Source organism: Bos javanicus, chromosome 18, assembly GCF_032452875.1.
Source record: "Bos javanicus breed banteng chromosome 18, ARS-OSU_banteng_1.0, whole genome shotgun sequence".
Lineage (NCBI taxonomy): Eukaryota > Metazoa > Chordata > Mammalia > Artiodactyla > Bovidae > Bos > Bos javanicus.
Window position 1 is genome coordinate 53,974,943 of NC_083885.1, and position 13,571 is coordinate 53,988,513.

The following is a 13,571-nucleotide window of genomic DNA, read 5'->3' on the forward strand; positions in this document are numbered from 1 at the left end:
AGGTACATGTCATGGCTTAGAACGGCCTGAGAGATGTCGGCATTGGCTCTGAGTGTCATTATTTTAGGAGTGAGAGCTCAGTGTCTAAATCTGTCACCCTTCCCAGTCCCCTGGGGCCGTCTGCGGGCAGCAGCAGGTATGAATGCCCCTGCCCCCCCATCGCTCCCTCACTCAGCCCAAGGTGTGCTTGTTGACCGACTACCCGATGCACCAACAGCAGGGCCCCTGGAGCTGCCTGTGGTTCCCAGGGAGGACAGGCAGAGGCGCAAGGAGATAAGGCCAGGCGGGGACCACAGGTTTATTGGGGGCTCCACGCACACGCTCACGGCATCACACGAGGACAGCACGGTTACTCGGTACACGCGAGGTGGCCTCCGCCTACAGCTGGGGCCCCGAGGCTGTGGGGTGTGGCCTCCTCCCTGGTGGCCCAGACCCAGCTGGGTGCCTTCCTCCTGGGCAGCTGAGGGAGGGGGCCGCTGGGGTGGACCCTGGGCCCGGAAAGGGGAAGCGAGCAGGCTAGTCCGGGAAGGGACCGGGGTGGGAGGGGCCGGCCGCCCTCACTCCAGGGACTGCAACATCAGCAACTGTTTGAGCACCTTCGTCTGGCTGGTCTCACGGATCTCGCCGGCCAGGAACATCTCATCCACGACCGTGTAAACCTGAGGGAAGGGAGGGCGTGGGGAGACTCTGGGGTGAGCAGTGGAGGGGACCCCCGGGGAGCAGGGAAATTCTGATGCCCAAGAACCAGCAAACAGACCCCAGCGGAGGCACCAGGGTGGCTGTGGGCTTCTGGCCCCTCACAGACCCCCTCCTCTGGCTCCCTCCTCCTCATCTTCCCCAGGAGCCCACCTTGTAGAAGTTGAATACCAGGTCCAGTTCACAGACGTTGTGGAAATATTCATTTAAGACCTAGGAGAAGAAGACAGGTGGTGCGAGATGGGCAAGGAGAGACACACACACGCACAGACAGGAGCAGAGGCGTCAGAAAGAGGTGGCACAACATCAAGGCCGAGGGGACTGCCCTGGTCCCGTGGCTAAGACGCCGTGCTCCCAAGGCAGGGGGCCCGGGTTCGATCCCTGGTCAGGGAATCAGCGGCCACACGCCACAACTAGGGATCCTGCGTGCAGCAATGAAGAGCGAAGATCCCAAGCACTGCGACTAGGACCCGGTGCAGGCAAAATAAATAAGTAAATAAAGAAACAAGGCAGAGAGAAACTGAAGGGAAACAGAGACCGGAGGAAACATCAAGGTGGGCAGAGAAAGACAGTGTCCCCTCCCACAGGCTGAGGGCCCCGCACCCTAACAGAGGGCATCCAGACGGCGCCCACCGCCCTCCTGGCCCCCGGCCCGTGCACCTCCACAAAGTTGTGGATGGCCTCCAGGTAGGCCAGGTTGTTGTCGTTGACGTCCACGCAGATGCAGAAGTAGAGGCCGGCATAGCGTCGGTAAATGATCTTGAAATTCCGGAACTGCGGGGCAGAGAAGCAGGCGGTCAGCGGCAGGGCGTGCCCAGGACCCCGCATACTGGGCAGGATGGCACCAACACGTGCAGTCCTGTGTTCCACACGTGGTCCCGGAGGCCCTGCTCTGTTGCCTGACTCTGCGCTGGGGACAGAGGGGTGGCCTGGCTCTCCCTGCCTCGGGCTCACAGTCCAATGGAGCGTCATCCTTAGTTACCCCCTAAGTGGGCAGTGAGGGGCTGTGGGTGCTCAGAGGGGACAAGAGGCTGACCCACCCTTGCAGTCCGGGAGGGCTTCCTGGAAGAGGGGGCATCTGCACTGAAATCTGGAGGATGAGCAGGAGTGATCAGGCAGGAGTGCTTTAGGCAGAGGGAATAGTATCGGGCAAAAGCCCAGAGCCGAGAGGTGGGGGTGCTCCAGGGTATCCATCTCCCCCTTTCTGTGACTTGCTGTTGCCTCTGGAAGGAGTCAAACTCCTCATCCTGGAACTAAGCTAGCAAATTCTTCCACAAACACTGCCTGAGTACATGCTGTGTGGCAGGCTTTGTGCTGAGCAGTCCAGGCTCACTGCCTCCTGTAACCAAGACAATCCTAGTCCTGCCCTTAACTGAACCGTAATATAAATATTCCTACCATAACACATAAATACAACCCAGGAATAAATATTCATGAGCCAGGGACGCAGACTCTAATTTTATACCATGTGTAAGTAGATAAAGCCATAGACAGAGATCCATGATGTACTAGCTGGCAAAGCATCTGAAAAATCCAGGCCAGTGTTGTGTGTGTGGCGCCATCTGCTGGCTACTTCAAAAGTCAACTCAAGCCCTGATTTTTCTTCATTTTTTACCCCCCTAGCTTATCTTTGTGAATGCCTATACTTTTGATCTTCAAGATAATCACAATGGTGTGATCACTCACCTAGAGCCAGACATCCTGGAATGTGAAGTCAAGTGGGCCTTAGAAAGCATCACTACGAACAAAGCTAGTGGAAGTGATGGAATTCCAGTTGAGCTATTTCAAATCTTGAAAGATGATGCTGTGAAAGTGCTGCACTCAATATGCCAGCAAATTTGGAAAACTCAGCAGTGGCCACAGGACTGGAAAACGGCAGTTTTCATTCCAATCCCCAAAAAAGGCAATGCCAAAGAATGCTCAAACTATAGTACAATTGCACTCATCTCACACGCTAGTAAAGTAATGCTCAAAATTCTCCAAGCCAGGCTTCAGCAATATATGAACCATGAACTTCCTGATGTTCAAGCTGGTTTTAGACAAGGCAGAGGAACCAGAGATCAAATTGCCAACATCCGGTGGATCATCAAAAAAGCAAGAGAGTTCCAGAAAAACATCTATTTCTGCTTTATTGACTATGCCAAAGCCTTTGACTGTGTGGATCACAATAAACTGTGGAAAATTCTGAAAGAGATGGGAATACCAGACCACCTGACCTGCCTCTTGAGAAACCTGTATGCAGGTCAGAAGCAACAGTTAGAACTGGACATGGAACAACAGACTGGTTTCAAATAGGAAAAGGAGTTCGTCAAGGCTGTATATTGTCACCCTGCTTATTTAACTTATATGCAGAGTACATCATGAGAAACACTGGGCTGGAAGAAGTACAAGCTGGAATCAAGATTGCTGGGAGAAATATCAATAACCTCAGATGTGCAGATGACACCACCCTTATGGCAGAAAGTGAAGAGGAACTAAAAAGCCTCTTGATGCAAGTGAAAGAGGACAGTGAAAAAGTTGGCTTAAAGCTCAACATTCAGAAAACGAAGATCATGGCATTTGGTCCATCACTTCATGGGAAATAGATGGGGAAACAGTGGAAACAGTGTCAGACTTTATTTTTGGGGGCTCCAAAATCACTGCAGATGGTGATTTCAGCCATGAAATTAAAAGATGCTTACTCCTTGGAAGGGAAGTTATGACCAACCTAGATAGCATATTCAAAAGTAGAGATATTACTTTGCCAACAAAGGTCCGTCTAGTCAAGGCTATGGTTTTTCTAGTGGTCATGTATGGATGTAAGTTGGACTGTGAAGAAAGCTGAGCGCCAAAGAATTGATGCTTTTGAACTGTGGTGTTGGAGAAGACTCTGGAGAGTCCCTTGGACTGCAAGGAGATCCAACCAGTCCAATCTAAAGGAGATCAGTCCTGGGTGTTCATTGGAAGGACTGACGCTAAAGCTGAAACTCCAATACTTTGGCCACCTCATGCGAAGAGTTGACTCATTGGAAAAGACTGATGCTGGAAGGGATTGGAGGTAGGCGAAGGGGACAGAGGATGAGATGGCTAGATGGCATCACCGACTTGATGGACATGAGTTTGAGTGAACTCCAGGAGTTGGTGATGGACAGGGAGGCCTGGTGTGCTGCGATTCATGGAGTCGCAAAGAGTTGGACACGACTGACCGACTGAACTGAACTGACTGAACTGATACTTTTGTGGAGAAGGCAATAGCAACCCACTCCAGTACTCTTGCCTGGAAAATCCCATGGGCGGAGGAGCCTGGTAGGCTGCAGTCCATAGGGGCGGGAAGAGTTGGACACGACTGACTGACTTCCCTTTCACTTTTCACTTTCATGCATTGGAGAAGGAAATGGCAACCCACTCCAGTGTTCTTGCCTGGAGAATCCCGGGGACGGGGAAGCCCGGTGAGCTTCCATCTATGGGGTCGCACAGAGTCAGACACGACTGAAGCGACTTAGCAGCAGCAGCAGCAGCAGCATACTTTTTCGGAGAAGGCAATGTCAACCCACTCCAATACTCTTGCCTGGAAAATCCCAAGGACGGAGGAGCCTGGTAGGCTGCAGTCCATGGGGTCGCTAAGAGTCGGGCACAACTGAGCGACTTCACTTTCACTTTTAACTTTCATGCACTGGAGAAGGAAATGGCAACCCACTCCAGTATTCTTGCCTGGAGAATCCCAGGGACAGAGGAGCCTAGTGGGCTGTCATCTATGGGGTTGCACAGAGTCAGATACGAATGAAGCGACTTAGCAGCAGCAGCAGCATACTTTTGAGCTGTTGTTTAGTCCTTTAGTCCCTAAGTGTGTCCGATTCTTTTGAGACCCCAGGGACTGCAGCCCGCCGGGCTCTTCTGTCCGTGGGATTTCCCAGGCAAGAATACTGGAGCAGGTTGCCATTTCCTTTTCCAGGGGATATTCTCTGCCCAGCGATCGAACCCACATCTCTTACATTGGCAGGCAGATTCTTTACCGCTGAGTCACCAGGGAAGCCCAATATTATTACAGTAGCTCCTGCACATAATCCATGGATTAGTAAAAATATATCAGGATGTTAACTCTACTTAAAAAAAAAAAAAAAGATACACGATCAAATGATTGAAGGTCCCTGCTCTGGAGGGGCGGGATCGAGACAAGAAGCCATGAGGGCAGAAAGACTTGAGCTGGAGAAGTTACCCACTGACTGTCACCGCCGGTGTGGCCTTGGCTGGCTCTGACCCTGAATGGCGCTCTTCTTTTCTTTCCTGCTGTCGTCTGCCTGGGTCCTTCCTGTCACCGCTGTGTCACCAGTGATGCCCTGCATAGGGCTCCAGTCTGGAGCGGGCCTGGGTCGGGAGGGACCTAAGATGGTCCGGCCGCCCTGTGACATTCTCACCTGGCATCAAACCTTTCTGGCTCCTCCTAATCCGCCTCCCTGCCCACTCCGGGTCCCTCAGCTGCTGTCGTTTCCAGCACTCAGCATGGGGCCGGCCCTGCGCCGGCAGCATGGTGCCCCGGGAGAGCCGACATCCCTTATGCTCCGGCTCCCCTCCCTTCATCATCCCGCCCCCCACATCTCCACTGGGTTGGGAATGGACACCCCACTGCTGATCTTCCCCTCCACCTGTTCTTTGCTAAGTCAGCCCATCTGGAGAAATGACAGCACCCCCTACTGGTGGCTCCATTCTCTTTCCCACACCTCCTCCAATCCTCGGCCCTTCAGTTGGCTGTCCTTTCAAAATGCTTCTCGCCACCCCCACTGTTTCCATGACTGTGAAAGTCACCAGCATCTCTCACCTGGGCCGCAGTGGTCATCTCCTGAGCAGTCCCCTGGTTCTGCTCCTGCCCCTTAGAGAGGGATCCCTAAAGCCTAAGCTAGCCTACCTCCCTCCTCAGCTCAAAAGCCTCATGTAAGGGCCCAAGTCCTCATGACTGGTCACAAGGCCCCGAACCTCCTGCTTCTGTTACATCTTCAATCTCATCTGCTCCCACCTTCCTCCCTGGCTTACCCCACCTCAGATACACTGGCTTTCTTGCTATTTCAGGAATGCCCTTGTACGCCCTGCTGCCTCAGGGTCTTTGCACTTGTTGTTCCCTGGGCTTGGAACATTCCTTTCTCAGATATCATCTCCTTCCACTTCTCCATTCCTTCAGGTCTGGGTTCAAATGTCCCCTGTTCAATGAAGACTTCCTGATCAAACCATTTAAACCTACGTTCCACTCCCCACCCCCCACTGTATACATCCCAGCCATTCCATCCCCCACAGCTGCTTCCTTTTTCTCCCTAGCATCTATCATACCTGATACACTATATCTTCATTATAATAACAACCTCCCATCGACTAAAACTAAAAACTTCAGCGGTCAGCTCTCTGAGAGAAGGGACTGGGTCTGTTTCATTTCCTGCTGTATCACCAGTGCCTAGAACAGTACTTGGCACATAGTGAGCTGCCAATAAATATGTGTTGAACTCTACATGGACAGAGGAGCCTGGCGGGCCACAGTCAACAGGGTCACAAAGAGTCAGACATGACTAAGCGCACATAAACACACACAGACAGGACAATCAGCCTGGTCTCTTAACAGGCTAATACCGTGGGAATTAAAGCTAGAAGCATCTCAATAAAGAGCCCAAAACCAATGCCAAGATCCTTGACTGGCTCTGGACAATCAGTTTTGATGCTAAGTTGCTTCAGTCGTGTTTGACTCTTTGTGACCCATGGACCGTAGCATGCCAGGCTCCTCAGTCCATGGGATTCTTCAGGCAAGAATGCTGGAGCAGGTTGCCATGCCCTCCTCCAGGGGATCTTCCTCACCTAGGGATCGAACTTGCATCTCTTATGTCTCCTGCATTGGCAGGTGGGTTCTTCACCACTAGGGCCACCTGGAAAGCCCTCTGATGACCTGGGGGAAATTTAAATATTGATTGGCTTGAGACTAATATTAGTAAGGAAATATGACTCCTTTGATCAGGCCTGATGATACTGTGGTCACGGAAGGCAGTGTCTTTATTTTCTGAGATGTACCCTGTCATATTTAGAGATGTCATGTCATTATCTCTATACCTTTTTTTTGCCTGCAATACATGGCTTACGCAATCTTAGTTCCTCAACCAGGGACTGAACCCGCACCTTTGGCAGTGACAGCATGCAATCCTACCCTCCAGACCGCCAGGGGATCCCCCCATGATCTCTCTAGCATAATTGAAAACACGACAGCCAGGGATGATTCGTTATACCATTCTCTATGCTTATGTGTTTGAGCATTTTTGTAGTGAGTTTTTAAAAGGCACCAGGAAAAAAAAAAAAAAGGTTATTTGGCCAAAAAAAATGAGAAGAGAGAAAAAGAGAAAAAAAAATGCAAACTCTTAATACTGATGAAATCTGGGGGAATTTTCAGTTGACTTCTCATTGTACTAACCTGTATGTCTGAAAATGTTCACCCTGAAAAGTAACCCACCCTCCTCAAAAAGGAAAGAAGACGGCAGGCAAGTTGATAAATGAATGAGGGGGGAGGAAGGAGAGTCTGAGGGGTTATTGCCATCTGAGGCTGGGAAGGGGGCCATCAAAAGAAAGCAGGGGAGTGTCGGAGGCACTGGAGGGGGTGGGGGTAGCTGTCACCTCCACAAAGTTGGTGTGTTTGGCGTCTCGGACAGTGACCACGGCGTGCACCTCCTCGATCAGCTTCTGTTTCTCGTCATCATCGAACTGCATGTACCACTTGGCCAGGCGCGTCTTGCCTGCTCGGTTCTGGATGAGGATGAAGCGGATCTGGGGATGGCAAGAGGAGGAGGCAGGGAGAGAGGTGGGGTGGGCGAGCCAGTGCAGGGCGGCCCTGCCCAACAGCCCCACCCTGCCCCATGGGGAAGATAGGGTCCACGTGTCCCAGCTGCCTGCCTTCCAAGGGTCTCGGCCACTCCCCTGAGCCCAGCCAGGCTGACCTGGCCACATGCTCCGGTCCCAGGTCCCTCCAACACCCCGTGGAGTGATCTCTCGTCCACTGGCCAACTCTGCAGTAGTTTCTAGGGCGCTGAGTCCCAAGCTCCACCAAGTCTTGTCTCCCTGACCTTGGACAAAAGATCCGCCCTTCTACGCCTCAGTTTCCCCATGGTGAAACCAGTTTTCCTTAGAAGACTCACCTTGTCAGGATGTTTTGAAGGTTAAATAAGTTTGTAAATTTAGTCAGTGGCTGGCACTAACAGGCAAGCCAGGTATCAGCTGCAATTACCATCAGTGATGCGTGGGAGACCTAAGGTGTTTTTAAGATTTTGAAAAGCCAGCTCAACTGTCACCGGGCTACTGTGAACACCGAACAAGTTGATCTCGGAAGCGTTTTGTAAAGTCCCATTTACATACTGAGTGTTCAATAAAATTAACTATCATGACTGACGCATTTGACCAAGTGCCTAAAAACACAGACTCTAGAGCCCGAATGAATCCTGGCACTGTTGGCTGTGAGTCTGTAGGCAAGTTACTTGACCTCTTTGGACCTCAGTTTCACTGTCCATGCAATGGGCATAATGAGAGCACCTCCCTCATGAGACCACTGCACGAGTTCATGAGCACAACAGGGATAAAACAGTGACTAGCACATACTAAGCGTTATACAAATATCAGTTCTTAGTGATATAATTCATTGTCATTTGACTTTAAGAAAATCATGGGCCAAGTGCATGCAGCTAGGAAGCCTGTCTTTGAGCCCAGTTCTGTGTGCTCATGTCCGGTTTATAGATGAAGAAATCGAGGCTCAGAGAATGGAAGTCTCACAGCCAGAAAGCAGAGCTGGGAATCCAAAGGCTTTGCTCTGAATCCCCTTATCCTGACTTGTGGAAGCCTCCACTGGGTCATGAGAGGCCGCTCTCTTTCGTAAGCCTCATTCTCTACACACTCCATCCCTCCTCCCCCAACTCATCTGAGCTGGACGGGAACAGGATATTACACTCTCCTTCGAAGAACCCCTTCTGCTGAGCCAGGGAAAACCACTTCCTAGCAAGGCAGGGGTCCTGGCAGGCAGGCAAAGGACATGGGGTGGGGGGTGGGGGTGGGACCCACACCAGGCAGCCACAGCCTGGGGGCCAGAGCCAGAGATAGATGGAGGAGATAGGGAGGAGAGACGGGAGCAGGGCTACAGAACTAAGGGAGAGCTCTGTCTCTGACTCCTGAATTCCCTCATACACCTCTTCCTGTTTCTCCTCCCAACTAGAGTCTCTCCATCTCAGGGAATCCACACTGAGAAGTCCCATCCTTTCTATATCCTCACCCCTCTGATGTCCCCTCTCAGTGCCCGCCCCCCACCCCCAGCCTTCTCTACCTCCAAGTTCCCCCGGCCCCGCTGGAGTTGCTCTCTTTTGACTCCTGCTTTCCCAGTTTCAGGGTGCCCCATCCCTGGGGACTGGTGCCAGCTCCAATGCCCAGTCCTTGTTCCCCAAACCCCCTCCCCACTTCTCACTTCCATGCTTACTCCCTACCCTCTGAGACCCCTCCTCTTGCAGAGACCTGTTCTATTGCTCCCCATTCATGTGTAGTATTCACTGCCTACTCCAAGCCTTCTTCCCTCTTACAGTACACTTTTCCTAACTCTAAAGCCCTATTCCCTACAGTACTTCCTGTCTCCAGGGTCCAGCCTCTTACCCTTGAGACTCTCTCACACCAGCAGTATCCCACCCAGTTCCAACACCCCCTCTCCGCCTGCAACATCAGCTTCCTGCCCCAAGAGACCCCCTCTCTCCTATCCCAACGTCTCCCATTCTTCTCCAGCTCTCCTGACGCACTCCCGAAAGCCCTCCGCTTGGGACGCCCCCTCCAGTTCCTTCTCCCCGCTTCTGAGATCCTGCCTCGTGAGCTGTTTCCCCGTTTCAAAACCCTCCAACCATCTCGAATGTCTCCCTCCCGCACAGCCCTCTCCCCTGGCACCTGGTCTTCAAAAGCTCCCCCTAGCCTCGATAACCCCAGTAACACACTCGCGCCCAGAACCACCCCCAGTTGCCTCCTTCGCCGGCCTTTGGATCGACCCCAATCCCGAGAGCCCGCGCCGGGCCCAGACCATCGCACCGCAGCAGGGGCGGCTTGTCAATATCCCACCGAGCCTGGAGTACCTGCACGTGGACCCACCCTTCGCCCTTCCCCAGCGTAGGCGCGCCCTCGTTACCATGGCGACCCCCGTCCGGACCCCAGCGGCCCCGGTCCCGCGGCTTCTGGGTGGCTCCGGCTCCGGCAGCTGTTGGGGGACCCAAGGGTAGAGCGGACTTCCGGCAGAAGAACTCACCCGCCCTCTCGCGCACAGCCCGCTGGGAATTGTAGTCCTGAAAAAAATAGGCTTGCTCGTCCGGGAGGCAAGCCGGGAAAAGAGCCTGTCCCGCTTCCCAGCATGCCGCGCGACTGGACTTTTCCTACGGCAAGGTTCAGGCTCCAAATGCATGTTGGGAGCCATGGGTCATTATCTTCTCGGAGGACTACAGTTCCCGACATGCTTGACAGCCAGCGAGACGAGAGTTGCATCCTGGGAAAAGTAGTTCCATCAGCCCTCCCTCCACCTCCCAGCCTAGGCGAGAAGGACATGATGGGAATAACTGTCTTAAATAAAACAGCGTTGGGAAATGTAATTATGTTTTCGTGCTTACCTACTGCTCTGTTTAAAATGTGTTGAGTGTTTTCTCTGGGAGACAGACAGTGATTTAATAGCATCATTTTGGAAGTCAGAACTGTGTGCAAATCCTGCTGTCGCATTCCCTAGCTCTGTGACTTTGGGCGAGCAATTTCACCTCTTAACTCAATTTCTTCCTCTGTTAAAGAGAAAGTGATCAAGGGGTCACCTCAGTGGGGTGGTTTTAAAGCTTCGGCCAGTTTCCCAAGTACTTAGCACAGTGCTCGACACATGGTAAGCGTTCAATAAATATGAGTTAAAATCATGAATGTTCACTGTTTATATCAGGTAATAGGGGTCTTCTTGCTTCCTATTCACAGGTACACCTGTCTTCTTATACGGCCCGGCTGTTGGGAACCCCTTACTAGAACACGGTGGCACATAGTAAGCACTCGATAAAGGTATTGCTACTGAGGGCAGACTTGCCATAATAAAACCAAAACATACCCTGGATGTAAATTAAAAGTGTGGTTTTAGCAGAGGAACTAACACATAGGTCGGAGAAGGCAATGGCACCCCACTCCAGTACTCTTGCCTGGAAAATCCCATGGACGGAGGAACCTGGTAGGCTGCAGTCCATGGGGTCTCGAAGAGTCGGACACAACTGAGCTACTTCACTTTTACTTTTCACTTTCATGCATTGGAGAAGGAAATGGCAACCCACTCCAGTGTTCTTGCCTGGAGAATCCCAGGGATGGGGGAGCTTGGTGGGCTGCCATCTATGGGGTCGCACAGAGTCGGACATGACTGAAGTGACTTAGCATTAGCAACACATAGGTGTTGAGTAACTGTAGGGGCAAAAAGAGGTAGATCATTTTCAGTTCTTGCACTCCTCTATCACCTACAGGATTGGGACCAGGATAAAGTAAGCAATGTGCCCAGGGTACAAAATTTTAAAAGGCACTCAGTCTTAGATGTTGACCCCATCCTTGCAAGAGCCTGAAAGTGAGCAGCTGGCTTGCCTCCCCTTAGTCCCAGGCCTGATCTCTAGCACTCAGCTAAGTGCCTGGCACAAGTCTGGTGTTTGACAAGTTTCCTGAATGAATGAATAGGAATCAGGGAAACAGACACCCTTAAGGCTAAGTAGAAGTTTTACAGGAATGAGTAGTTAGTATGTAATTTGTTTGAATAACCATGAAGACTAAAGTTGGTAAAACTGATCCATAATGTAAAACCAGGAGCAGTGATTATCTCTGTGGACAGGGGGCTAGGAGGCAAGGGTTATGCTGGATTTGGCATAGTAATATTCCATATCTTGAAAGAGGTTTTAGTTACATAGATGTAGATTCACGCCAAAAATCAACAAACAATACACAGGATTTGTGCATTTCATATTACATAAAATTTACCTAAGGGGTTTCCATGGACTGCGCCCCCACCCCAAAATGTTTTTTAACTGAACAAAAAAAGTCAAAAATATTGAACCCTAGTTGATGATATGCATACTGTTTTGTTTTTTGTATTTTGGCTGTGCTGCACAGCATGTGGGATCTTAGTTCTCAGACCAGGAATCGGAACTGTAGACCCCCACAGTGCAAGCGCAGATTCTTAACCACTGAGGGTTGGGGGTCCTAAAAAAAAAAAAAAAAAGAGATTCTTAACCACTGAACTGCCAGGAAAGTCTCTGAAGTTAACCTTAAAATACATCAGAAAAAGAAGTTAGATTAGTGGATAGAGAGATTAAAAGATAGAGAGGTGAAAAATAACCAAAATTATAGACTCTAGACGCTGAGTATATGGGTATACACTGTGTAAAGCTTCTTGGAAGGAAAGTTATGACCAACCTAGACAGCATATTAAAAAGCAGAGACATTACTTTGTCAACAAAGGTCCACCTAGTCAAGGCTATGGTTCTCCCAGTAGTCATGTATGGATGTGAGAGTTGGACTATAAAGAAAGCTGAGCACAGAAGAATTGATGCTTTTGAACTGTGGTGTTGCAGATGACTCTTGAGAGTCCCTTGGACTGCAAAGAGATCCAACCAGTCCATCCTAAAAGAGATCAGTCCTGGGTGTTCATTGGAGGGACTGATGTTGAAACTGAAACTCCAATACTTTGGCCACCTGATGCAGAGAGCTGACTCATTTGAAAAGACCCTGATGCTGGGAAAGATTGAGGGCAAGAGGAGAAGGGGACAACAGAGGAGGAGATGGTTGGATGGCATCACCGACACAATGGACATAGGTTTGGGTGAACTCTGGGAGGTGGTGATGGACAGGGAGGCCTGGCATGCTGCAGTTCATGGGGTCGCAAAGAGTCGGACGCGACTGAACAACTGAACTGAACTGAACTGTGTAACGCTTTCAAACTTTATGCTTGGATATTGCCATAATAAAAGAAAAAAGAAAGAAAAGAAAACAGACACTGTCCCCACCCCAACAGCATTCATGGTCTAGCAGAGGAAATAGACATATGCGATAGACTTATGCATATAGACTTAAATGACATATGCAAATAACAAATTGCTTAGCAAACAACGATAAATATTTCTTAACTTCCATGGATTGGGAATTTGGAAGCTGCTTACCTAGGTGATTCCGGGCGGTGTCTCTCCCAAGGTTGCAGTCACGATGTCAGCTGGGTTTGCAGTCATTTGAAGACTCGATTGGCACTGAAGGATCTCCCTCCCAGGGGCTCCCTAACAGCATTGGCTGATTGATGCTGGCTGTTGGCAGGAGGCCTCAGTTCCTCGCCAGGTGGCCCTCTCCACTAGGACACGTGAGTGTCCTCATGTGACAGTGGTTTTCCCCCAGAGTGAATGAGCCAAGAAGGGGCAGGTCAATAGCTGCCCTATTTTTTATGACCTGGCCTCAAAGTCACACCCTGTGATTTCCACAATATCTTATCAGTACACGGAACTGCCCTATCCAATGTAAAAGGGGACCTGAATACCAGTGAGAATCAGTGGGGTCCGTCTCGGAGGCCTGGCTACCACAGTTGCTTCAAGTAGAAGCACCTGGCCCAGATGAGGCATTAGGGACAAAGCCAGGTAGAGTGTGCAGGCAGGGAACAGACTTTGTCTCTGCTCTCAAGAATCTCATGGCTTGGGTGGTTTGGCATGTGAGTCTGTCTATATCTGTATAATATGTGTGTATGTGTGTATATATATGTATACATATGTATACATTTATATATATATAACAATATATGGGGGCTTCCCTGATGGCTCAGTCAGTATAGAATCCACCTGCAATGCAGAAGACACCTGAGATTTGGGTTCGATCCCTGGGTCAGG

General features: G+C 50.6%; 1 protein-coding gene across 1 annotated transcript; it reads right to left on the minus strand.

The window, feature by feature from the left end:
* Positions 1–280: 280 nt before the first annotated feature.
* Positions 281–10,138, minus strand: AP2S1 (adaptor related protein complex 2 subunit sigma 1). Its single transcript, XM_061388763.1, has 5 exons — positions 9,842–10,138; positions 7,315–7,464; positions 1,357–1,470; positions 850–909; positions 281–659 (listed from the first exon to the last, which is right to left on the minus strand). Exons 1-5 carry the CDS (start codon positions 10,121–10,123, stop codon positions 558–560), a joined length of 708 nt encoding a protein of 235 aa, XP_061244747.1. The 5' UTR covers positions 10,124–10,138; the 3' UTR covers positions 281–557.
* Positions 10,139–13,571: the final 3,433 nt, after the last annotated feature.

Bases quoted from the DNA above. Each gene is read 5' to 3' on its own strand.
- AP2S1 (XM_061388763.1), bottom strand. From the start codon at position 10,123: ATGGCTCCCAACATGCATTTGGAGCCTGAACCTTGCCGTAGGAAAAGT. The intron at 7,465-9,841 runs GTAACGAGGGCG...TGCCATCCCCAG, and splicing joins TCCGGACGGGGGTCGCCATG to ATCCGCTTCATCCTCATCCA. The intron at 1,471-7,314 runs GTGACAGCTACC...TCTGCCCCGCAG, and splicing joins AACACACCAACTTTGTGGAG to TTCCGGAATTTCAAGATCAT.